This window comes from Chaetura pelagica, unplaced genomic scaffold (assembly GCF_000747805.2).
Source record: "Chaetura pelagica isolate M959 unplaced genomic scaffold, ChaPel_1.0 scaffold112, whole genome shotgun sequence".
NCBI classification, from domain to species: domain Eukaryota; kingdom Metazoa; phylum Chordata; class Aves; order Apodiformes; family Apodidae; genus Chaetura; species Chaetura pelagica.
Window position 1 is genome coordinate 2,222,613 of NW_009952798.1, and position 25,140 is coordinate 2,247,752.

The 25,140-nt window shown below is 37.2% G+C and overlaps 1 protein-coding gene across 1 annotated transcript in view; it reads right to left on the minus strand.

The window, feature by feature from the left end:
• The window catches only part of CTNNA3 (catenin (cadherin-associated protein), alpha 3), a 431,886-nt gene that overhangs the window by 396,254 nt on the left and 10,492 nt on the right, over positions 1-25,140 (minus strand). Inside the window, exons 3-5 of the mRNA XM_009994846.1 lie at positions 22,849-23,041; positions 15,452-15,618; positions 8,637-8,756 (exon numbers count right to left, since the gene is read on the minus strand). Of these exons, the coding sequence (XP_009993148.1) occupies positions 8,637-8,756; positions 15,452-15,618; positions 22,849-23,041 (480 nt within the window). The remainder of the gene's footprint in view (positions 1-8,636; positions 8,757-15,451; positions 15,619-22,848; positions 23,042-25,140) is intronic.

Genomic DNA, 25,140 nt, shown 5'->3' on the forward strand with positions numbered 1-25,140 from the left:
AAAAAAGAAAACCAACAAAAAAAGCACTGCTTGGTATCTCCTGGAATACTTGGAAGAATATTTATTTTAGCTGGAGTGTTAAACATGGGGAATCGTAATACAGCCTTTTGGATTCTGCCATTATTTGGACTCTTAAAAGGTAGAACTTATCTCTGTCTCTCCTGAACACAAAACTATTCAGTAAGGAAATAAAATTACAACAACAGTTACTCCAAAAAAAAATGCCATACACCCATATACCCCATCTAGATAGTCTCTGCATAGAAAATACCTGTGGAAGAAGCCTACACATGCCAGTGAAGTAAGACAATTTTTAAAAGCTTTTCTATTACCTCAAAGGGAATTATACAGTAATAATAACAAAGCTGTGCCTTCTTAATGTTAATTCTGGGTACAATTCACAGGAATTGTGTGCTTGTAGTGAGTAAAGCCTGGCCTTAAAGTAAGAAGTAATAATTTAAAAACATTAAACATTCATTTACCAAAATTGCTCTTGTCCAAGTAGAATAGAGTCTGACCTCAGCTATATTACTATAAGTTTATAACAATATTAAGTTCCTGAAACTACTTAAGATTTAAACCAGTATAAAGTAAGTCAGCTCAGGATATAGAAACTAAATATTGAAGTCACTAAACTAAAATAGAAGGCAGAAAACCTAAGCTGGCAATTCTTGAAACAGTCACTACAGAGCCCCTGGGTTACACAGATCTATTGATACTGATTATAATAGAGACATTGGACAGAAAGTATTAATAGGAAGCAAGCAGGACAGTAAAAAAGAATTGCCCTGCCATGTGGATCATTTATGATCCTCGATTATTTCCACAATACAGAATGTCACTAAGAAGTAATCCTCTATTAAGAGGAGCCTGCAGTAATCAGAAAATACATCACAAACTTTAAGCATGCACAGCTCAGATATGTTTTTCAAACTACCCCTCTCTTACCATTTCCAATTATTCTCAAAAACATTGTATACCTGAAAGCCATTTGGATAACATTAGTATTATCTTATTAGGTACCATACTACAAAAATAAACAAATATAAATACAAAATAGGTATCATTAGGTACCATCCAGGGCTTTTTTTTTTTTTTTAAATTATGTCTCATTCTCTGTTATTGAGAGTTTATGGATAAGAAGTTGATCATGTACAGACTGAATACGATGACATAGTTTGCATTGATTACAGTCCAGATGTAGTTCATTAAGTCGACAAAAGACAAAAACACAGCTTCTGTGGCTCATCCTGTGTGTCTTCTGAACATGCATAAGGAGCTCTGAGCCCAGCAAAGCAGCCCAAGGCCCAGTGTCAATCATCTGATGCACTCTATGTCCAGAGAAGCAAGCCACTTCTCAGTGCAACAAGATCAGCACAGTGTTCTATCTGTAAGGAAACAGTACTCCAATAATAAATGTTCTGAACTAAGCAGAAGCCTGCAGCCACTGCACTGTGTTGTCTCATCTTTCTCCAGGAAAGGTGGTGTCTCTCCAGCTACAGAAACTCCCCAGGAACCCCATGCATTCCAGTATGCAGACCCATGCTGACTGCCTGAGAACTTCCAGATGAACTCACTGCCATGACTATTATTATAGTAAATCAAACCCAGACACCTTTCAGAAAAGAAAGTGGAGTGGTTTGTAATTCTTTGTGGTCTTTTAAATATTAGAGCATGTTGAAAAAGTTTCAATGTTCATTTCCGAAGTCCACAGTAATATCAGTAGATATCAGCATATGGAGGTATGTAAGTATGCCTTTTAGAACTATAAGGTGGAAGGATCAGAATTCCTCTTGGTAGCTTGACTGAATTCTACCAAACTGATTACCTCAGCGTTGCTGAGATTTTAGGTATTACAGCTAACCAGCCAGTGTCTGTAGCTGTTTTCAATCCAAGTTTTATAAAATCATCTTAATTACATTTATTTTGGATCAGTAGATATCATGTTAATGCAGCAACACATTGATTTCTCCTGTATTAGTTCATTAGAAACCCTGGTGACCACCCATAATTTTAAAATCCCCCCAGAGATTTCAGGATCTTACTCCATTTTGCAGCGGACCAGAAATGAAACACAGAAAGGGAAAAACCTTTGTCAAGAGAAAAGAGACATTGCAAAGAATTACAAATACCAAACTCACTAGACTGTGTTGGTTTAAGCCTCATGAATCAAATAGAACAGGAACTTCCATCTGAATTCAACACTAATACTGTATTTGGGTAGAAGTCAGTCTGTCCATTTTAAACTGTTAAAAAAATGTACTCAAACATAACCTTTAACAAAAAATCCAACTAACTCAGTTACCCGTATCAGAAATGTCATAGCTTGACTGTCATTTCAGAGTCTAGATTCTGTAGCACAGAATTTCTCATTATTTCACCTTTAAGCTAAATCATATAACCTACTTTAGAGGGCTGTATCTGTCCCACCCATTTATTACTCTGTATCAGATGCTCTCTATTTGTCTTCCTTGCAAATGTGAGGAACTCCAATTATTTAGGCCAGAAGAATTATAATTAAAATAAGGGCAAGTAGTCACTTCATCAAACCACTCTTTAGTCCTAGATTCTCAACAGATGCACTCAAGTCTACATGATGTCACTGCACCTTCAGCAGCCCGGAAAATATATATTTCTTTAAAAAATGTAGGATAGAGAGTCTGATCTTGCAGCCTCTGCTTAAGAAAAATTCAACCACATTTTCAAGTTAGCCTAAGGAAAAGCTGAAGGATTAAGGCTCACAGAATTCAAATTAGTTCTAAATCACTTTGCTTCTCTTTTGAGTACTGAATGTTTCTACTTTGAACCTAAACATAATCCTGAATTTGTACTGTATTTTCTTGATATAAACCCAAAAGAAGTAAGTCCAAATACAGGCCTGCATGGGAGTGGTGGTTCTCCAGCAGTCTCTCATCTGACCACTTTTCCATCACTCAAATTCTACTCTGGTACACAAGATCCTGCTTTAATAATCACATTGCTTAATGCACAGTAGGTTTTCTGAGGTTGCAGGCAGTTACAACAGCCATACCCTGAACCACTGGTGCACAGAAAGAAAAAAATAAGTTGTAGTATAAAGGTCTAGCAAGGACTCCTGTTTGTACAGCAGATTATAACTGAAATTATCTTCTGCTTTACCATATCTTTAACTAGACCTAAACAATTATAATATACACTATTATTGATTATACCTGAAGATCAATAGTCTCTCATAATTCTCACTCTGGATGCAAGAAAAGACAGAATTCTGTTCATTTGCCCCAAAATCCAAAACACTTAGGTTAGTTCACACAAGAATACTTTAAAGATGTGCAAGACTCTCATGACTGGATTTTCAGCAAAAAACAGCAGGATTTGAGTGACTACTTCATTCCTTTTACATTTAGAAGACATAAAAACACCTCTGTTTCTTTGAATTTCATCCATTTATCACAGTTGCAGAAAATGCAAGTAAGTACAAATGGTTTCTCTGTGAGTTTTGGCTACATCTTCAGTTTGCCAGTGTTCAAATTTCCAGCAGAAGTTTCAATACCTTTTTAAAATTCAAGTCTCCCTCTATAATTGCACCTCTAATTAATTACTGAACATCAATTTCTTGATATTCTCTCATGACACTAACACCAGGTGGATTCTGAGGCTATCAGCACCAGGCAGCTTTGACATTAACCAAAGAACATGCTCTACCGTGTGGGTGGGGTTTTCCCACCCCCACCTTGTCCTTTGATTTCTCCTTCTTTCAAATGGGAAAGGCATGTTTTTTTCTCAGAGGTCTGGCCTCCATGCATAGATGAAAAAATCGCAGTTGGGGAGATGCAAACTGCTTGCAGCTTAAAGTCATGCACCACATACAGACAAATCCAATGCAAGAGATGAGCTGTCAAAGTACTGTGCATGCAGTGGCAAAGTTGATGGGGGATACCATGTCCTTCCAACCCCACACCCAGAATACATAAAAAAATGTGAACAGAGGAATATCAGCACTTTCAGGTGGGAAGGGGAAAGGAAAAGCCTCTTCACCCAGTAAACAAACCATATAGATACAGGAAAAACAGAAGCAATGGCTAAATGACAGAGCTATAATCACAGAACTGCCCAGGTGGCTGAAAAAAGAAATGTCACTGTTTTCCACTCTCTTGGCTACTGAGGCTCATTAGTTGCTTGCTTTTTTAAATGCATGCATGAATGCATAACGCAAGCAGGGATGTACTACACCTCTTAACTACGTCATCTCAGTAGCTAATTGTCAAAAGCATTCATTTGCTTTCTGATTTGAACTTTCTTACTTCCATCTATTGGATCTTGTCACACTCCTTTGTACTAGAATAAATATTTTTTTAAGTACCTGTGTCATAATTCTAAGTCCTAGCCTTTTCCAGATAAGCAACAATGACTGAGCTCCTTAAATTTTCTATCATAATGCTTGTTTTCTTGACAAGAAATAATTCACCTCTACCCTGAACTCCTTTTAATTTTCAACATACTTTTTAAAGTTTCTGTCATACAATGAATCTGCCAGTTGATAGGTAATAATCTCATTTGAAAACTTGGCTCCAGTTTCTGGAGTAGAGCACTTTGGTGAACAAGTTTCATGCTCAACACAAAGCCAGCTCAAAAAGCAAAGCAAACAATCCACTTCTTCCATTTTTTAAATGAGAAATGCCATTTGACTGCAGGAAGGAGTCTTCATTCCAAAATTAAGAATTTTTAAACATAAATTTGACATGTATTACCATGAAGACAGTACTGGTAACAACAAAATGGTCTGCAGTAAAACAGCTTAAGGGCTTTGCTTTGTTTCCTGGAAGAATTATTTCCCATAAGCTAATTATTGGGTTCATAAATACCTCCAATACTGCCCTTAACTCCTTCAGTTTATAACCCACCTTCTTAAAACATTTTAGAATACAACAGTAGCCAGGAAGCAATCCTAAAAGACTTAAAAATGGAATAATTAAAATGGCTTCACATGGCTACAGTCCTTTAACATACCCTGAAGGCATATAATCAAAACAAAATAAGTAAATCTTCAATTAGCATAACTTTGCAATAGGACACTGCTTTTCTGTGCGTTCACATACTAAAGTTCTGTTGTCAACTCTCAGATTACCATATTGCTGGAGTCTTGTGGGCAAAAAAAGTGTCTCTGAATTACAGCCAGCACTGCTACAGGCACGCTAAAGGCACTGTTAACACTAAGAACAGCAGCAGTAGCAATATTTTTTTAGTTTGAAAGGTGCAAATACCACAAAATTTAATTATAATTCCATTTTTATTGTAGTTGTTACCCAATACTCCTGAAATAAATGGCCTAATTTCTGTTCCAGCTGAACAATATACAGATGTCTCTTATACAGGCACAAGGTCCCATGTAAGGAAAAAGGAAGTGTGCACCTACTACAGTATCTCCCCCCCCAAAAAAATCACTGAGATCACTAAGTTTCCTTTTATCCAAAAGTGCTTTACCATTTTGTCCTATCTTATCGCCCCTGCAAATATTCATATTGCAGATGTGTTAATATTTAGGTTGCTACAAAGTGATGCCTGATGTAAATCTTACTTAAACTCTTACTGGAAACAGTCCTTTATGTCACAGAGTCAGACAATAGTTTTACTACTCATTGTGACATTGAGGTACTATTTTTTAGTTACATTTCAGATATGATAATCAATAGCAAGAAAATTAAAAGCTTGTTTCAACCCAAAGGAGTTGCCACACTTCTGGACAAGGAAGAAAATTTCTTGGAGACAGTTATCTCCTGAAAGGCTTCAAAATGGCAGGCTGGCTAGAAACAAACCCTCTCAATGCCAACAAGTTCCTTCAGTGGATGCAACCCAACCCTAGAAGCAGGCAGAAAGCTTACATGACAAGTTAGATGGATGAAGGGACATCTATCTGGATCGGGGGGAAAGAGGGCTGAGTAAAAAAAAAAAAGAGTGCTGAGTGAGCAACTGAGTAACAAATTAATGATATCATTGAAAATGAAGGATTTTTAAGTCAGTTTAGAACACTGAGGCATCTCCATGCAGGGTCACAGAAATGGTAGAATAGGAAGAGGGAAAGTCACAGGGACATGAAGCCCATAGCAGGGCTGTGGGTGGGTCCACATTAGCCAGCCTGTTTACAAAACTAAAATCTGAAAGCTCTGAGAAGTTTGACAAGCATATGCTAACAACTTTGAGGTGTTTGTATAAAGATGAATTCTTGACCTCACTTCCCATTTTTCAGAGACATTTCTGTTGGCAATCTGCTTTCTATCTGAAAACTCAAGACCTTCTAACCCCATTCTGAAAATTGCCAGTTAAAAACATCTTAATATAAACCGTCATCCCAAGTATGTTTGCCTCTTATATACTGCTAGCACTCATACAAGTTAGGTCTATATTTGTAAATCAGAGTCAACATGGGTCATTTAAAAAATCCTTTTAAAAGCACAGATTAATTTCCCATCTGTCCTATAAACTTCAACACTGAAGAATTACATGGCTATACTGTACTTTGTCTCATCTCTAAAAAAAAAGGACAGAAACATAATCATATTTCATTTAAAGCCATGTTCATTACTTTGACTACACTTAACCATAAATTAATTCATACTTGTATACAATTGTTTGTCTCCAAACAGATGGTGGTGACTCAACATTTTGCCAGTGGGGCTATGAATATACCCTTACTCTAATTACAGAGCAAATAAATTATTATCAATTAAATGTGCATATGCTCTCCAAACACAGATGCAAGTGTCACAAATTCAGAACAGCTTCAGTCCCAATCCAGGTCCATACTTTTTGTCCAGTAATCAAACCAAATCTCGATCTTTTCACAGTAAGTTCCCTTTCTTTCCAAAGCAGGATACCATTAATGCATCTTCTACAATAAATAGATATGACAGCTTCTCAAATCTCCAAACAAGTTCTATTGAGATTAAAACCTCCCCATCAAATATTACTCCAGAAAACCATGAAACTACTCATCAGGCATACAATGCAAATTAACTAAGACACAAAGAACATCTCTAGTCTCCCTCAGTTATTTTTGCTTTGGGGGTTGTTGGTGTTTTTAAAAATTATTCAGGCTTTGCCTAGCTTATTTTCTTAGAAGTAATTTACAACATTTTAGAAAAATTCAGTCACAGAAAAGAAGATAGAACAAATTCACTTCTGTGATTGAAAGTAGGAAGCAATTTTACACCTAACACACCTGTATTGCCTCCAAACACAAAAGCTTCTGCCAACATAGCTAAATATAGAGAAAAAACAGCATGTGGAGATACACGCATGCCTGATTTTAAATAAGTATGTTAAGATTCTCCAAACAGCTTCAAAGGGCCAAATATTGAGATAGGATGGGTAGTGAAGATCTGAAACCAGGAGAAAAGATGCTCTGCTCAAGGTAAATGAAGTATGCTATTGAAGAGTGTTCAAGAACACTCCAGAAGAGAAGTATGTTATTTTCAGAATCTGCTAGAGAACCAGACACATATCCCTTGAAATAACAAGGAATTGTGCAGTCATGAGTGAGAATTCAGGCTAGAGAGCACTACTTGAAATAAAAGTGTGATCGTAGCTGGACAAGTAATTCTAGAATTTACACTTCCCTGGCTCAGAAATACTCTCCAAGCCTTTGCAAATGTGACATTTATTATGTTTGACATAATTAGTAGATCAGATAACACAAACCCACATTAGCTGCCACTTAAAACATTGTCTTGGTTGCTGGCAGCCTCATGTCAGAAGGCTCAAAGAACTATGCTATAGTGTTCCCAGAATAACAACTCCCACCACACCAAAACTCACCCAAGCCAATTGTTCCCTGATCTCCCTGTCTTGAGAAATTAATATTCATGTATTTAGATACTGTCACTGAACTCTTTCAGAATTTTTAACTATCTAATCAATTAACTGACAAAAAGAACTGTAAGTGACCTGCTCCCAAAGCAAATGAAGTGTTTGCCAACACTGACACCAAGCGACTGAAGTCAGAAAAATAGAAGCAGGAACTGCTATGTAAAAAGGTTAAAGCATTTCATCAGTATACTCTGAAAGGGGCAAATCTTACAAATACTCATAAAAAAGAAATGAAGATCTGTTTTGAGATCTGACATTTTTACAGAAGCCATGCATCAGGGACAGAAATTATGCCCAGCATTAAATACATCTTAACACTGATTTAACCTTGATCTTGGAAGCACGAGTCAAAGGCTGCATGTGCTTCAAAGTTTACTGCAATCTAACCTTGTCAAATCATTTTTAAAGAAAAAAAGAGTGGCTTGTATGCACAGCCAATGTTTGATTCCGTTAAGTTAGGTGTATTTAGGCCAAGTCAAAAAAATCCAAATAGTAGTTTTATGCCCTTTAATCCAAAATAAATTTTTCTCTGTTAATGCAAAGTTGAATACTTTAAGTCTCACCTCCTTGCTTTACCCATCTTTCTCTGTTGAGGAATCAAAAAGCATGCAGTCCAGCATCACGTGCACTACACAGAACTGTCATCCTTCCTACTGGCTTAAATGATGACAGGACAGAAAGCATATAACCCTACTGATAGAACAATAATTCTATAAAACACACCAGTTTTACCACCCACCATGATTATGCCCATTATTTTAAGTCTTCCTATCAAGCTTTCATGTTCTTACCTGCTGACGTTTATATGCCAAATAATCAAGATTCTCCAGATCTTTCTGAAACTTCTGGTAGGTTTTCTGTAGATCAGATTTACTGGATACATTTCTTAAAGATTCAAATGTTCTTTGAACCTGTGATGGTAATAAGAAAAACAACAAATAGCATCATTCATACAGTTGCTAAAGAAAAACAAACAACAAATAGCATCATTCATACAGTTGCTGTATTTTTCACTGTATTAGGATTTTATTCTGCTAAATACTAGCATTAGAGTACAGTTGAATTTTACCTTGTGTGCTCTTCATTCAAATTACTTTAACCAATAGACTTAAAAGTCTATTCAAGTTGTAGCTTAGCTCTACATCTTTATGTTAAAGGGTAAAGTCATTGTTCATCATTGCTACCATGTTAAGCTGTTACAAACAAATAGATAGATGAGTATTTGTGGAATAAGTAATTACGTTAAAGGCAGCTGCTGTCTGATTTTTCAAAGTCTAGCTTAGTTATTACTTTTCAATAACTTATCTTTGCAGTTGCTCTTCATAGCATACTTTACAGAATCCCAAGGAAACAGCTTCCATACTAGACAAGTTGCAGCTTCTTTGGTCTGATGGCTTAGTTGAAGTCAGTATCTAATTTGCATCTAAAGGATCCTAATCTAGAACTTGGTATAGGCCACATTCCTCAACAGCACAAGAACACCTTCAGCAGACAAAATTCTCTCCAAGTTAAATCAGATTCCCTTGACAAGCCTGGGAACCTCAATATGGGCCATTAAAGTATTGGCTTGTCAACTAAACAGAAGGCCGGGCCACAAAAATATGAGATCATAAATATGGAGTGCAAAGTAGTTAATCCCTCACAATTCAGAGATGCAGAAGGAGACATCATTAAATATGGAGTACAGTGTCTTATTCCTGGTAATAATCTTACAATCTCCATATAAACACAAGAAGGTATGGGAGGCAGCAGATACTGCTTCTTCAGTTTAAGCTTAGACAAGCCCTATACCTTTCCTGTCGTTTGCCTGGGAGTCCAGTTAAGTCATAAGTAACCAAATCTCCTGCTGCACATACTTTACTTGGCCTCCTTCTGTGTACTTGGTCCAGATTGAGGGCCAACACTGTGAGAAGCCAGGCTGTTATTCAAGAATAAGGAGAAATGGCTCTTTTCTAGGTTGTCTAGAGCGCAAAAGTGAAAGAGTCTGTGTCTTTCAGAATATCAGTATTATCATCTTCCACTGTGCAGGGCAGCAAAATAGCACTGAACTATTCAGACCATTTGTGAAGTATTTCTCTTTATTTCCATATGTATTAGCATAAGCTGAATTAAGGATGAGAAGCACATTTCCACTCTGACACAGGGAAGCCATTCATGAAAAAATACCCTCCTGGTCTAACAACACACTGCTTCTCTAAGACCAAATTATCTTAAATTACTATTTTAAATCACCAGGAGATGTGGTTTGAAAAAAATAATTTGAAACCTCTCTTAAATTTCTATTACTGATCACATATACTTGTGAGAAAATAGTTGCTCTCCCAATATTTTGTGACAACAGAAGGAGCAACGTGCCTCTTTGGAGAGTTTTATGGAGAGTAGGTCACAGAACCTTCACCATTCAGGAAATAAGAGATTATTTTGCTCTCATTTCAAGAGGATCCAAAGACATGCATTTTGATGATAAAGCAGATAGTCTTTGTTTTGCACGCATTTCTTAATTTTTGCCTCCCAAAGCAAAAGCAAATTATAAAAGAAATTTCTTTAGAAGAAAAGGATCTTTGCACACTTTTGAGATACAAATATTTTTTTAACAGAGAAGCTACTCTGAATTATAGTGATTTCATTACTATCCTACCAAGAAATTATCTGCCAAGAGAAATTGATTCTCCAAGGTTATTTTACCTACAGTTTGCCTTCCAAGATTAGTGCTCACAGAAGGAAATTTCAGAGCGTCACTTCCACATTACACTCATGTAAGCACAGCACTTCAAAGTTAAGGAAGTGTTGCTGCACAAGTATGACACAGTAACAACTACTCCGAAGGAAACAATTTAACATGCTCTTTTTTTCTGCTTTGTTCAAATAGTCTACTGCAATGGAGTCCTTTAAATTCCTGCATGCTCCAATCAGCTACAAAATCCAAATAGTATTTCAGAATAGTTGTCTGCTTTTTTAATATCCCATCTTCCAACTTTGTCAAAATAATTTTCCAACTTCACCAGACATAGTACAGATTTCTCAAACTGGTAATTTCATTAATTCCTTATTAAGCTATGCTACAAAGCACCTTTGCAACACAGATGTCCCAGGCTTTATGCTTACAACTTACTTCATTTGGACATTCTCACAACTTTTCATTTCTTATTTTTTTGAAAAATCAGTATATAACTATCTTTTACACTATGCATGTTAAACCAAACTAGACAAATTCTATGTTACTTAAAGAATGCCTTATCGATTCAAAATAAGGCCTACTTCTTCCACTCCCCCTCTCCTTATGCCTGGGTTGTGCAAACAGTTTGTATAAAGCTTAGCACTAAGTACAGATAAATTTGCTCTTATCACTATTTTGTCCTGGTTTGTGTAACTGACAGGTTGCTGCTTACCTTCTCATAATCATCTCAGGGATACAAATAGATATCACTGTTGTCTAAGGCATCTTTTCCCAGATTTAGGAATCTTTTCTTCAATTCATACCAAGGAAAAGCTGGTATTCTCACTTCCCATGTCTGTCTACCCACCCTTACATGCACAGCTTTCAATATGTCAAAACCTGATCCCTTCCAGGCAGGAGTTTTAAGAGGACAATCTATTCCCTCCTATTGCTGTGGACAGGCATGATTTTCCTTTGCTACTATGACCCGTGACTCTATTCAAAAGGCAGAGGCTGAGCAGTAGGGAAGGCCATGTACCACTACTGAGGGTGAGGAGCTGCTCCTACTGTACTCTAAATCATGCAGACACTCTGGAAGAAATGGAAATTATCCTACCTCAAATCTACCAAGCATGCTTTGCTCACTGAGACCCTTCTAGGATACTAGATAAGACATGAAACAGTAAAAGACAGACAGAGTGCCTGTAGAAGAAGCAAAACTAGAAAACTCTTGAGAAAGTCCTGAGGGAGCTGACCCACATCTCATCTTGGATGTGACAGCAAAAAACATTTTCAACACACACAAAGAAAACACTGAGGAGTCTACTGCAGACAAATAGAGGTACCAAGCTAGAATTAAGACTGATGAGAAGGCTCTACACTGCAAAGAAGCAAGGATTGCCTTTGTTTTCATGCCTTTTCATTTAAATGTGTTTTTAACCCAGCAATTGTGTTTCTCTCTTGGAAACATATACACTATATTCCACTTGGTTTTCTTCTGCTATGGTAAAATGGGTCCAGAAGCCTTCAGGCTTATTAATTTTTAAGAAATTCTAGAACAGCAGTACCTGAAGCTGGCCACTTAGAGTCCCTTCAAAGACGTGTTTCTGACCAGCAAGTAAAGGCTAATGCTCTTTTTTTCCCACTTATTCCCATGCTAAGACCAAAACCAGATATTACACAAACAGAACTGCAGGGCCTGGGAAGTTTCTTCTTAGTAACAGTTTGTTAGAAGAGACTCATTAAGAATATGGCTGTTTCAAGGGAAGCCCTAGGGGTTGTAAAGCAACGAGTCATTAGGCAATTACAAAGAAGCAATCAAGAGGCCAAGAACAGAAGTGGATTCAGGTTCCTTCTGCACTCAAAAAGATGCTTACTTTGACAAGTCCAACTCTTAAATGTATTTCTTTAGAAGCTGCTTCTCCTCTGTCATTTATTGCACACTACAGACAGCCACATAATTTGCAGAGTGCAATGTTATACACCACAGCCCTGATTGCAATCTGCATCCCACATGGCATATACTGACCTCAGACTGGTAGCAAGAATCCATCTCTGATGGATTATATGAAAAGAAATCTGCGTATGAACCAAAGAAGCCAAATCCTCTCCCAAAGACTTCTGTGAGCAAAAGAGTAACACCCCTTATTTTCAGAGATTTCTCTTGCCATGGGAATGATTCATGCCCACCAAAGGGAAGGTGTGAAGTTTCTGCTCACTTTCAATTTCATACCTGGCCTTGCATCCCCAGAGTAGCTGACATTATTTTTGCCCTTTTTTACTGCTGACTGCATGGTATTGGAATACCCAAACAGTCAGAAGGCAATGAGGGGAGCAAGTAAAATTCTAGTTCAAGCAGAGTTATGTGAGTCAAATCAAATATCTAAATCTGAAGCATAAATAACCCTGAGATGACTTTCTTTTATGTAACCATACTGTTTTTTTCCTGCTCAAAACATTTTTAATGCTGATGAATATTTTGCAGCCAAGGGAGGAAAAGACAGCACTATGCCCACTGGGCCCAAGTTCATAAGTTGCTTCTTATCTGTAGCCATTCTCATATATTTCTTTCATGGCAAGAGTTTTAAATAATTCTAAGCAAGCATTTTATAAAGATCACGCTGTCTGAGGCATTCATGAAAAATATGAAGACTTAAACAGTAAATCTACAAGCATGACAAGATGGGGAAAAAAAAGCAGATAAAACATGTTGGCTCAGCATGATCTGAAATACATTAGAGACAGACTGCCAATGCAATTTGAATGAAATTCTCAGAACTTGTTACCTTCTTGCTATTCTCCTCTGATCAATACATTCAAGTAATTCCATTAGTCTGTTAATTCACTTAAATAATATTGAGCATTACTAACCATTATGAATGAGGCTGGTAATACCCATCTGAATCAGAGCGCAACACGAGACAGCCACTTTGTCTGACTACATTTTTGTAACTCAGTTTTATGATTAAAGACTTCAAACTCTAAAGTATGGAAACTCAGATACAGACAGGTATTTATTTAAACTCTCCCCTGTCTTAAAAAACAATAATCAGTGGTTTAAACAAGCAAAACATTTATCAGTGTGATGTACTTTGTTTTCTCACTCAGCTCTGAAATGAGCTTGCTGCTTGCACCTCATCATCATACCCTTACAAGGCTGTAAATTCTGCAAATGGCTAGAAGTGCACTATGTCAGAATGTGATCAATCACTGAGAATTTGTACTGGCTTCTAATATGCATCATTTGATACACACTTGGCTTGGTGAAGGCTCCACAGAATCTATAAAACCACCAAAATTCTTTCTACTTAATTAGTGAAATTTCAAAAAAGCTGTTCCCATGTTCACAAAGGTATGGGGTTTAGACACGTGGAGTTAAACTCCTGCTAGGTTTATCAAATTCTTCCAAATAGACTGACCTGTTATTTCTAGCTTAAAAGTTTGATTTAAATATTCTTCTTACAAATATATTATTTTCAGCATTATACTGTTTTATATAAAGATTTTATTACATAGAAGTCAAAAAGAGCTCAAAGTCTAAGTAAAACATACTTTAAAAGTAGATTTTAGCAAAATATACTAAAAAAACCTCCAAGAAAGAACACTCTTATAGACTACATAAACTGGAAAGAGGTAGCTGAGGTAAATTTTGTTTCCTAGATATAATTAGAACAACAGATGTCATAGGTAACACTAGATGAGGCTTTTTATGACAACTAGTCACCTTGTCATTGTTTCGCTTCCATTTTTATTTGCAGTTAACAATCCAGACTGCATTCTGTCAGTAGAAGTAACTATGGTTTCAAATTTTTTTAATGTCACTGTTAGAATTAACCCATTTTACTGAGTGAGCAAGGCTAAAAACTTTCAGCACTCTGATAAATGGTTTTGAAAAGTATCAGATACATTGGTAATTCCCCATTAAATAATTCTGTATTCAATAAGATGTGAATAATACTCAGAGTTACGATGCTGTACCACTTTCTTTCACTTCATACATACCAAAAATCCTTCATTAGTTAGAATTTTAACTTAATTTATTCTATTACTTCTTTTTTTTATTTTTTAAATTAATTTTGTCTCAGTCCTTTAAATTTCTTCATTTTATTCTATTACAATTATAGAACTCTAAAGTTGTGAAAATATATGGCAATCAAATTTCTCATCTCTTAAATGATTTCTAACTTTTTTATCCATCTGTCACATACTACTAGAAGTGTTACAGAAAAGAAAGGAAACAAAAATAGAGTACTTCCTTGCTCTTCCCAGCAGAAAAAGACATGGGACTGAATGGAGTAAGCATCCAGAGAAGAAACACAGTCAAGACATTTTTGTGGTCAGACATGTGATGTTGGCGAGATGAAAATCACACTGTTCAAAAATGGAAGAAAGCCTGCTCACATAGGACAATAAAGCTGATACTAAAAGAACTTGAGTTTATGGGGACAGCAAAGTATTTTGATGCTGATACACATCTGAGGGATTTCTGGGAGGTGCCTCACAGATCTTTTCCCTCTCCTTTTGACTGATCTGTCTCACAAACAGACTTGAATACAGGGACAGACCCTTACCTACTTAGTTTTTTCCCCTCTCTAAATACCCACCTAAAACTGCACCTTTTAGATTCTCCAGAGATAAAGTATTTCCTACTACTGACACAAATATCATAAAGGTTTCACATATAAAAAGCTATACAACAACTCAATAAAAGAGGAAACAAGAAATAAAAAGAAGTTAAAATTATACAGATAGCCCTCTGCTTCCTCATATTAAATACACTGAGTTTCAAGTAGAAAATTTTCATGTTTTATAAATCTCATCTGAAATCTACACTTCTGTCACTTGCCAAGGTGTTGTGTGCATGAGATTTGCCATTTCCAGTGTAGAAAGACCCATCAGCAGACCCATCCCTGGCTAAAGGGAATTTGAGTTAAGTCACATTCTACTCACCACAGTTAAATGCTCCAGTAAGTATGCCACATCAACCATGTCTGCCAGAATTAGAAGCCTTGTGACAGCTGTAAGCAGAGATCGTGCTGCTTGGACAACAGCCTCCCTCTTAGGCAGATAACAGGGATCACTGGTAAATGCCTCTGCTGACACCTTTAATGCTTGACCTGTAAAATGAAGGCAAATTCCCTTAGGCTATATCCCAACACCCAGAAAAAAATAGTTAAACAAGTTACCAGTATCAATTTGGCATCTTGTTGTTGCCCTAATGCTTTGAAATAAGGATCAGTTATTAGAGATCATGCAGCATGTTCCACATTCTGAATCATGTTACCTTTCTGTTCTTCTGAATAATTTAATTCTGAAATAATTCCCTTGGCAATCACACCATTACTCCTAACTGTACACAGTGAAGCTAGGGACACTGTGTTGAACTTTTCTAGCCACTGCTTTTTCTATTACTGTTTATTTATCCCTACTTCAACATGGAGTTTCGCAAATGAAATTAAATAATAAGAACAATGACAAACACTCAAGTTTGCTTTCAGCCATCTGTCACCTAAAGTTACTTGAAGAAAAAAAATCCATTACACTCATTTCAAAAAGCATTTCAATATCTACTATCACCTGAGGAGCTTTGCTAGCAATGACATCACCATGAGACAACTCAGTCAACACAGAGGAGCACTGGAGAACTCTGGTCACATAAGCACAAGCTGGGAAAGTGTTTGACCTATTAAACACTCTGTATCAGCTTGAAAACCAAGGATGGAACAAGTCACAAAAATGAATAGTTTTGGCTATGTTTAAAATTAGGAAACATGATTAGTAAATGTAGCTATTAAAAGAGCACATATTCATTAAGCCAACCCTCTGCTGACAATTGCCTTAAGCGTGTCCTGGATTTTGGATGAAACAGTGAAAAAAAAAGATGGTATTTAAAAAATATTATATGCTCCATACTTATATCTTTTGTCTGTTATGCAGTATCCTTCTACCTACATCTGAATTACTGACAGCTTGGTATAAGAACGGGGTTCCTCCAACACAACATCATCACAGAAAACAGAACTACAGGAAATAAAAATTAAATGTGAATTAGAACAACTGATTTTTAAAGACTTCCACCTCTGCAATGGACAGAAGCACCTCTGTGCTGTTTTCAGTTCTAGAAGTTTCAAAGCACTGGGGCGTGAGCCCAGTAATCCTGGGGCAGGAGGTAGAGGGGAAAGAAAACAGAGAGAGCTAATCATGCCTACATGCATACATACCATTATGTCTATTTTTGAAGGTGACTATTACAAATGTTAATAAATTAATAGCAATTTGGAAAGTTTTAGGAGGAATTTAAGATACAAATCCTTTAAATTCAATGTGCCTTAAAAGGACATGGGAAATACAGTGCATACACACCATCATAACCTGAAACCCTTGCCCTTCCATTTCTCTCATAACTTCAAATAGAAAGACAACTTTCCAAATTTCTGACAAGCAATATCAACAAAAACTGTCTTTATTTTCACAGTATTTAATACTATTTGTTTCTGCTGACAACTACTGGTTTTGAATATCTTAAATCTGACAACTTATCTTTCAGGCTATAAGAGTATAAGTTCATATCACATTCTTTAAAGTATTTGGAAGACGTAAACTGTAACAGTAACTGTCAAATTCTTAAAGATATTTCCACAAAGACATGAAGCTGACACATTCAGTGTCAAGCAGTAAGACAAGAAAGCATGAAACAATGGGAATATTTGTGCAATTAATACGTATGAGTGTAGACCTGTTCACCTTGGTCCCTCAGGATTCTTTGTAACCAATACTGACTAAAGCATCAGGGAGACACTGTTTACCAGAACAACAAAATTAGCACCATAACTGCTTGACTGGCCACCTAGTAACATACAAACTTTCTGACCAATATCAATAAGATTTTTATACAGAGGAAGATACTGAAAGTTAGCTAATTTTCCATGAAAACAGGAAATCCAGGAAACCAAGTTAAAGCCCTCACTGATGGCAAGATGGGGCTAGCAGTAAAAGCTAAGTAGAAGCTACTACTAAGCATCAAAGACTCTACAGAAGTGTTGAGATGCAAAAATTAAAGGGACACAGGCTCTTCTTGTTCCACTATGGACTATTTTTAGATATACACAACATCTGAAAAGCTTATAAGGAGAGGAAGAGAACACCAGACAGTATTCTACTACCCATTCCTTATCAGCATTTACTCATAAGGTAAGCAAACAGATCAGACTCACTAGTATTTTTTCAGTGTCCTGTGCCATCCAAGCAAAGGCAAAGCAGCTATTAACTTATTTTATTTCAGCATCTTAAGCCATATTTGTGAAAAGTTTTGTACCCCAAGACAAATGTGGCCAGTAAAGTTCACATATTTCATAGGACCAATGGGTAAGTAGCAAGTCAACCAGGTGATCTTCAGGGAATTTGTAACTTCTCAGGCACAGGATCTGCTGCAGTTCAAGATGACTTCTGTTGGAAGCTAGTGAAGTCTGGAGAAACTGAGATAAGAATTCATTAAGGGGAAGCAGTAAGCAAACCTAATAGAATGCTTTGGGTTGGAAGGGACCTTAAAGATCATCTAGTTCCAACCCCCCTGCATGAGCAGGGACACTTACCACTAGAACAGGTTGCTCAAAGCCCCATCCAAGGGAGGGGGTTTCCACAACTAAAAATCTAGGAATTTGGTAAGAACACAGTTCAGCCACAGGTAATTTTTTAAAAATTTAGAGGATCCATACACTTTAACTAGGACCAAAAATATCCAAAAACTTACATGAAATTTCCCTTAAAAACAACTGAAAACCTGTCGGCAAACAGCTGTCAAAAGGTACACACTTCTGGGTCGCCAGCCGAAGGGAAGCAATCTGTCCATACAGACACTAACTGCAGTCAGTGAGCACCCCCCAGCGACAGTATCCAACATGACACCGGCAACAGCTCAATGTTCTTTTCTTTTTAGGCAAGATCCTCAGAATCATGTTTTCTTCTTGTATTTCTTTGAATATTTTTTTCTCCCTAAATCCTAAGCATCACATTTGTCTCTCATATTTGTTCTTACATCTGGATTCCTCATGTTTTATTTTTAACTGTAGCAGTATGAAATCCACACGGAATGCAATGAATTTTATGCTATTCTTGTATCCTCCCACAAGGAGATACTGGTGCCAAGAGTTGCCACCCACTCCTGTGAACTGCACCCTTGAAGGCTGGTGGATTTACAGTTCCAGAGAAACACAGTTGTCAAAGGGAGCCCAGTGACTGAGAGAGGGATGTTCCAGAGTCAGTAAAACTAAGGATTTCAAATGTCCTGGTCTCAAACAGAAAAGGGGAGGGGAAATCAATGGTTTATACCAGTAACAGAAACCTTGAACTCTGACTTACACTGCTATTTGTAGCCTCAAGTTCTGCAGGCATTAACTAATATATGAGCAGAATCGGTACCAGAGAAGGTTGGAAGTTACTGTCACATTGAAGCACAAAACAACCAACCCTTTCTAAAAACAGGAGATTAAACAATATAAGTCACTAGTATAATGACCTGTTCTGTTCCAACAAATACCATATCCATGTGCAACAGCAAAGAAAGGCTTCTGCTTGAGCCAGCTGGAAGTGACACTATCAGCATTAGGGCAAAGCAGATTGATACCTCCTGCATGTTCCTAATATTCAACACCATGGTAACTCAGACTCTCACAATAGCTTTCTGTAGATGTTACAGGGCATTTCTCTCCCACTACACAGTCTCTTACCCCACTCAGATACTATTGCATTCTGTTGCATTGCAATTATTTCACCACTACATACCAGGAAGTTCCACTTCCTCATTTCATACACTTCTTCCTAATGTGTAACCAGAACCACTACACACCCCCTTCATGCCTTACACCCATGTCTTCATTTCCCCTTTCCCACTCAGGGTCATTTGATCCAGTGATGGTGATGTCAGAATCTTTTCTACAAGGGATCTACTCTTGGTTTGATGGAAAGGGTGTACAATAGTTTATTTTAAACCTCGTGAGTATCTAAATTCTGTCTCCCAGAATTAAAGTCTTCTAGATGCAAGACCTACACGTGTACCTCAATGTATGATGAGAAAACTAAATTTATTCTTCACGTTTGTTTTTTTTGGCGGGGAAATTAGATTATGGTATAATATCAGAGATCACTATAACTTCCCTTCAATAAATATCCTTACAGTAACCTCCCCATTTCTTGCCAGTGAATAGTAGTTTTTTCCATCCCACAGTCTTTCCTCCCCCCTATAATGTCTGAAGATATATTAACATGCAAACTATCTAATTATTTTTTCTGAGTTTCTTCTAAAGCGTAAAACTGAAGACACAAAAAGCAACTCCAGCAAGTAACTCGCTTTCAATTCACTGTTACGTGTGATGAAAGGCTTATCTAGGAACACACTTGAGCATGATAATAGCTAAATACATGAAACAGTGACACTGCAATAGATAGAAACAACTCAGACAACAACTGTTGTGTTTCTGACTATATATAGTCAGCAAGCAATGGCAATAAATACCAAACATTTTATCTATGCCTGTGCAACTGTTTGAAAACTGTAAGCAATCTTAAGCTTGACAAATGGGAAAAAAAACCAAACACATTATCACAGGTATAACCTCATATTTCAATGCAAATTCCTAAGAGAATTTTTCCCCACAAACCACAGCTGTTTTCTTTTAAAATTGACTAAATATCAGAATGGAGACCTTAATTATGGTCTGATGTTTAGAGTCAGAAGCATTCATAGTAGAACAAGGGTTCTTCTTCTGTTACAGAGGTCACTTATTTTACCATGAATTCACAGCACCTTATGAGTCAGAAGGCAACTCTTTGAAATGCTGCATACATGAAATATGGCAATGACAGCTTTTCAAAATATTTACATTTGAGTTTATTCCACTATTTTAGAATTCAAAAATGTGAACCTGGGTGCCCTTTAATAAAGCTTTCGCAATCCAGATCACAAGGAAAACACTGCAATTCTTCAGTTCCCAGGGTAGTGGATTTTATGGACAATGCACATAGTCCACCACCTACAGACCTGCCTGGTAGCTCATTTAGCAGAGTTCCAGAAGAAGGTGAAACAATATGAAGGTAGAGATGGGTCTTAAAAAGTACTTTCTCAAGAGGAAACTCAAAAGAAAAAATTGGAGGACCTCTTCATCTAAATTATCAGCTCCAAGACTACAATTCTTCAGCAAAATTCTGTAGATGTCAAGGAAAGCAAAAACTACATTTACCCAGGGAATGTGCCTGCCATCCATTAAGCAACACCTCCTTCCAGATGTCACTAGCAGAACTCCACTGAATTTGAGAACCAAAAATCTCATCTACTGACAGTGCTTCTCAAGGCCAAACTGCAGCCAGCAAAGTCAGCCATGTCCTCATTTCTGAAGACATTAGATGAGTCACTACTGCATCAGATTAATTAAAAAAATGACAATGTCTTCTATTTTTCTTACCTCCACTGCTCCATTTTATCCTACTACTTGGTGGTCTCTTTTTTCCTCAAAACATTGTTATGATCAGGATTAACAGCAGCAGCTTGAAAAAAAGTCTATCACTCCTCTAAAAGTAACCTTTTTAATGAACTCCAAAAGTAACAAAGCAGCATTTTTACTCTAGTGATTGACATTCAAAAGTAATAAGCATTTAATTCTCATATTATGAGAATTATGCAAAAAGAGGTGAGTTTAATTCTTTCCAGATGCTAGTATGTAACTCTGAATGATAGTTTGGTTCACACCCCAGTGAAATTATCTGCACCATTGTTTCAAAATTCCACTATACAAGCCATAGCCACATGCAAAAATTAATAATTTAAAAGCATCTTCATCAAGATTTAAAAATACACCCATGGAGAATTAAATACTATATGCTATGTCATGCATGGCAGGTCAATGCATGCAAGCATGGTTTACAATTCACATCCTTTCAAAGAGCTTGAAGTAAATAACATGAGACATTTAACAGTAGCAGAATGTGACCTGAATAACGGGCAATAAAGTTACATATGATGTGACATATCACAGATTTAAAATAATACACAGCAGCAAAGGACAAATCACATCTATAAAATTAATAAACTGCTATTTATTTTATGATTACTCACCAAATTCTTAACATTAACTTTAGCAGCTTGGCAGATCCTTGGAAGAATATTGGCTGTGAACACTCAATTTGTCATTGCATAATGACAGGTCATAACATGGACTTAACTTTCTTTTAAAATGTATGAGGAGTATATAATCTACTTTATGTATTATTTATTTTTGTAGTTATCTCTGGTCTTGGCTGAGAATCAATAAATTTAAAATATGAAATATTTTTATATTATCTATGTGTAAAAATCAATATGAAACTATATATGGGTAGACTAACATTTTAAGAATTATTTTTTTAAAAGCCTCAGCTGATCTGAATGACAGATAACAATGGCATTTGCTGGTCATAACATGCTTTTAATCACAAAGGACCTTAAAGTATCTCAGACACCATATGCATGTATCAAACTCTAAAAGACAGCCATGACCGGATCCAGAGGAAGCCAGTAGCTAGTAACTCCCTGAAAAGAAGCAGAGACTCAGAAACCACCCCAGCTGCACATGGAGGAAGACAAAAAAAACACAAAATTAAAAATCAAATTAAAGATCCCAATCAAGTTGCAACTTTAGTAAGAGCAGGGTGACAGAAAGACCTGATTTAAATGGCTCACACACAGTCCTTCAGGCACAAGTTGTCACACAGCACAAGAACAGACACCACACTGCTGAGAAGTGAAAAGGCAACTTGATTTGGATCTTTAATTAGTTGATTTTTAAAAAAAATTTATGTAAGTGAGCCTGGTTGCCCGCTCATTCAACAACATGGCATGACAATAACTTCATGGTACAAACCATTGCCCTCTTCTCTCAGCCCCTCTAGATGTGATTCCAGACAAACATTGGGAACCATTTGTTTACAAAATTCACAGAACACTGAGATAAGGACATAATTCTCAAATGACCAAACAATAAAATAATTGTTCTTCTGCCCCTTTTTTCCTCTGCAACCTTCTCCTGAACAAAATTTCAAGGCTGATACCTGCAGCAACTCATTTTGGATATCTATCATCCAGTTTTTTACTATTTGAGCCTGGCCTTCATATTCACCCAATAGGCCTAGATTAACCATGGGCTTGCACACTTCATCTCCTTCTAAGTGGTATTGGAGAACACACAGTTAGGTAACTCAACATACAGACATTTGAACATCAAAACACTTATTACAGATACACTAGTTTCATTTTTATACCAGTATCACATGGTTCAACTAATGCCTGTTGGTGCCTAAATTATTTGTCATCTACTTACTCTCTTTCTTGACATCAGCAAGCGCTGTATGAAGTTCCTCTTGAACCACAACAGCTTCCTTGGCAATTTTTTCTCCCTTGTCCAACAGATTCCAAGTGGCTTCTTCCACGGAAGCTAACAAGACACGAGCTCTTTTGGAACGGCCCTTTTTCTTACTAGAAGGATTCCGTGGACAGTTCACTAGAGTTGTAACCTACATGTAAAAGAAACAAAAACACAACAGTGGTGTAAGTTCTCCAGTAAGTTAATTTATATTGTTGTCAAAAAAAACCAAACCAAACTAATATACTTGAGAAGCAGCAATGAGATTCCCTCAGTTTTAGAGAGGCAGGCAAGCTCAGCACACATACTGAGAACAGGCAAAACTATCAAATTTGACAGATAATTTTACTTATATATTTCATCTTTGTGTTGTTCTTTCTGTACAATCAAAGCCAAGTCAATAGAATTCTCCCTGTCTTATAAATTCTGATATGAAATTCTGACACTGCTCATTTTAAAATCTCCTCATCATAAAAAAAATCTACTAATGCTAACTAAGGAGGCTTTAGCCAAGGCAGGAATGAACCTTCCAGCTTATGTCTCCCAAGTTATCTCAGAAGCAAATACCTACAATAGCTATAGACACTTCCCAATATGCTTTTTCTTCTTATAAAGGAGGTCAGAACTTCCACAGTGTTCAGAACTCAGCACCTCAGGGTTGTGTGGGGGCTCTCAACATTGAAATTGTACATAATTTTCCCCAGAATGTAGATTTACTGCAGCTTTGTCCAAAATTTTTTAACAATGCACTTCAACATCCATAAAGAACTTCTTACATAGCATCCCACTCCACATTCCTCCACAAGAGCGCAGCCTCCACACCCCAACAATGTCTCTAACAGACTATTCTCTAAAGCACTGCTTTAGCTCTCACACTAAGGAAAGACCCCTAAAAGACTTTAAGTGTTATACAGGCATTTTAATACAAACTTTATTTTCATTAAGTTCACTAATGTTTTTTAATCTCTCTTCTGTTCTGTGCCACAACACGGATGGTATATTATTGAGTACAAATCTAGTCTTGAAGCTCAACATACATATTGTATATGCATATAATTGCTTCATTTTATTAAATGGTATTCCAATTATCAATAACATTATGGGCAAACTAAAAGCTGTGTGTGAATTTCTCAGTCCAGCAGGCAAACTGAGCTAATGGCTGCAGTACAGCTCATGGTCTGAGCTGGTCTGTGGAATAGGGCTCCAGACACAAGTATATCATGGCTGTGCTCTGCTCACCTTTAGATCTTGTTCATTAACTCATGCACTTCAATGCTTTTCATGAATCAGTACTTTTAAAAGTAACTGACAAACATCCTCTGGGAAGCACTGATATAAAAACCTATTTGAAAGACAAAATCCTTGACCCCTACGTTATTCATGTGGAATTTTGGGGGGAAAAGGAACCAGCACTTAACATCAACTGCTTTGGTATGTCACAAAGGAGACAGCAACAGGAATAACTGGCTCAGATTGTTAAAGAGGGCTTGGGTACTTTTCTGACTATGGGTCAAAAAAAGTAAATGAAATTTATGGCACAATTTATGCATTTGGGGAAGAGAAACACCATGTACCAGTGCAGGTTGGGGGCTGACCTGCTGGAGAGCAGTGTAGGTGAAAGGGACCTGGGGGTCCTGGTAGACAGGAGGATGAGCATGAGCCAGCAATGTGCCCTTGTGGCCAAGAAGGCCAATGGCATCCTGGGGTGCATTAGAAAGGGTGTGGTTAGTAGGTCAAGAGAGGTTCTCCTCCCCCTCTATTCTGCATTGGTGAGGCCACATCTGGAGTATTGTGTCCAGTTCTGGGCCCCTCAGTTCAAGAAGGACAGGGAACTGCTTGACAGAGTCCAGGGCAGAGCTACAAAGATGATTAAGGGAGTGGAACATCTCCCTTATGAGGAAAGGCTGAGGGAGCTGGGTCTCTTTAGCTTGGAGAAAAGGAGACTGAGGGGTGACCTCATCAATGTTTACAAACATGTAAGGGGTGAGTGTCAGGGAGATGGAGTTAGGCTTTTCTCAGTGATGACCAGAGACAGGACAAGGGTTAATGGGCACAAATTGGAGCATGGGAGTTCAAGGTGAATATCTGAAAAAAATTTTTACTGTGAGAGTGACAGAGCCCTGGGACAGGCTGCCCAGGGAGGTTGTGGAGACATTCAAAACTCACCTGGATGCGACCCACCTGGATGAGTTCCTGTGTGATGTACTCTAGGTGACCCTGCTCTGGCAGAGGGGTTGGACTAGATGATCT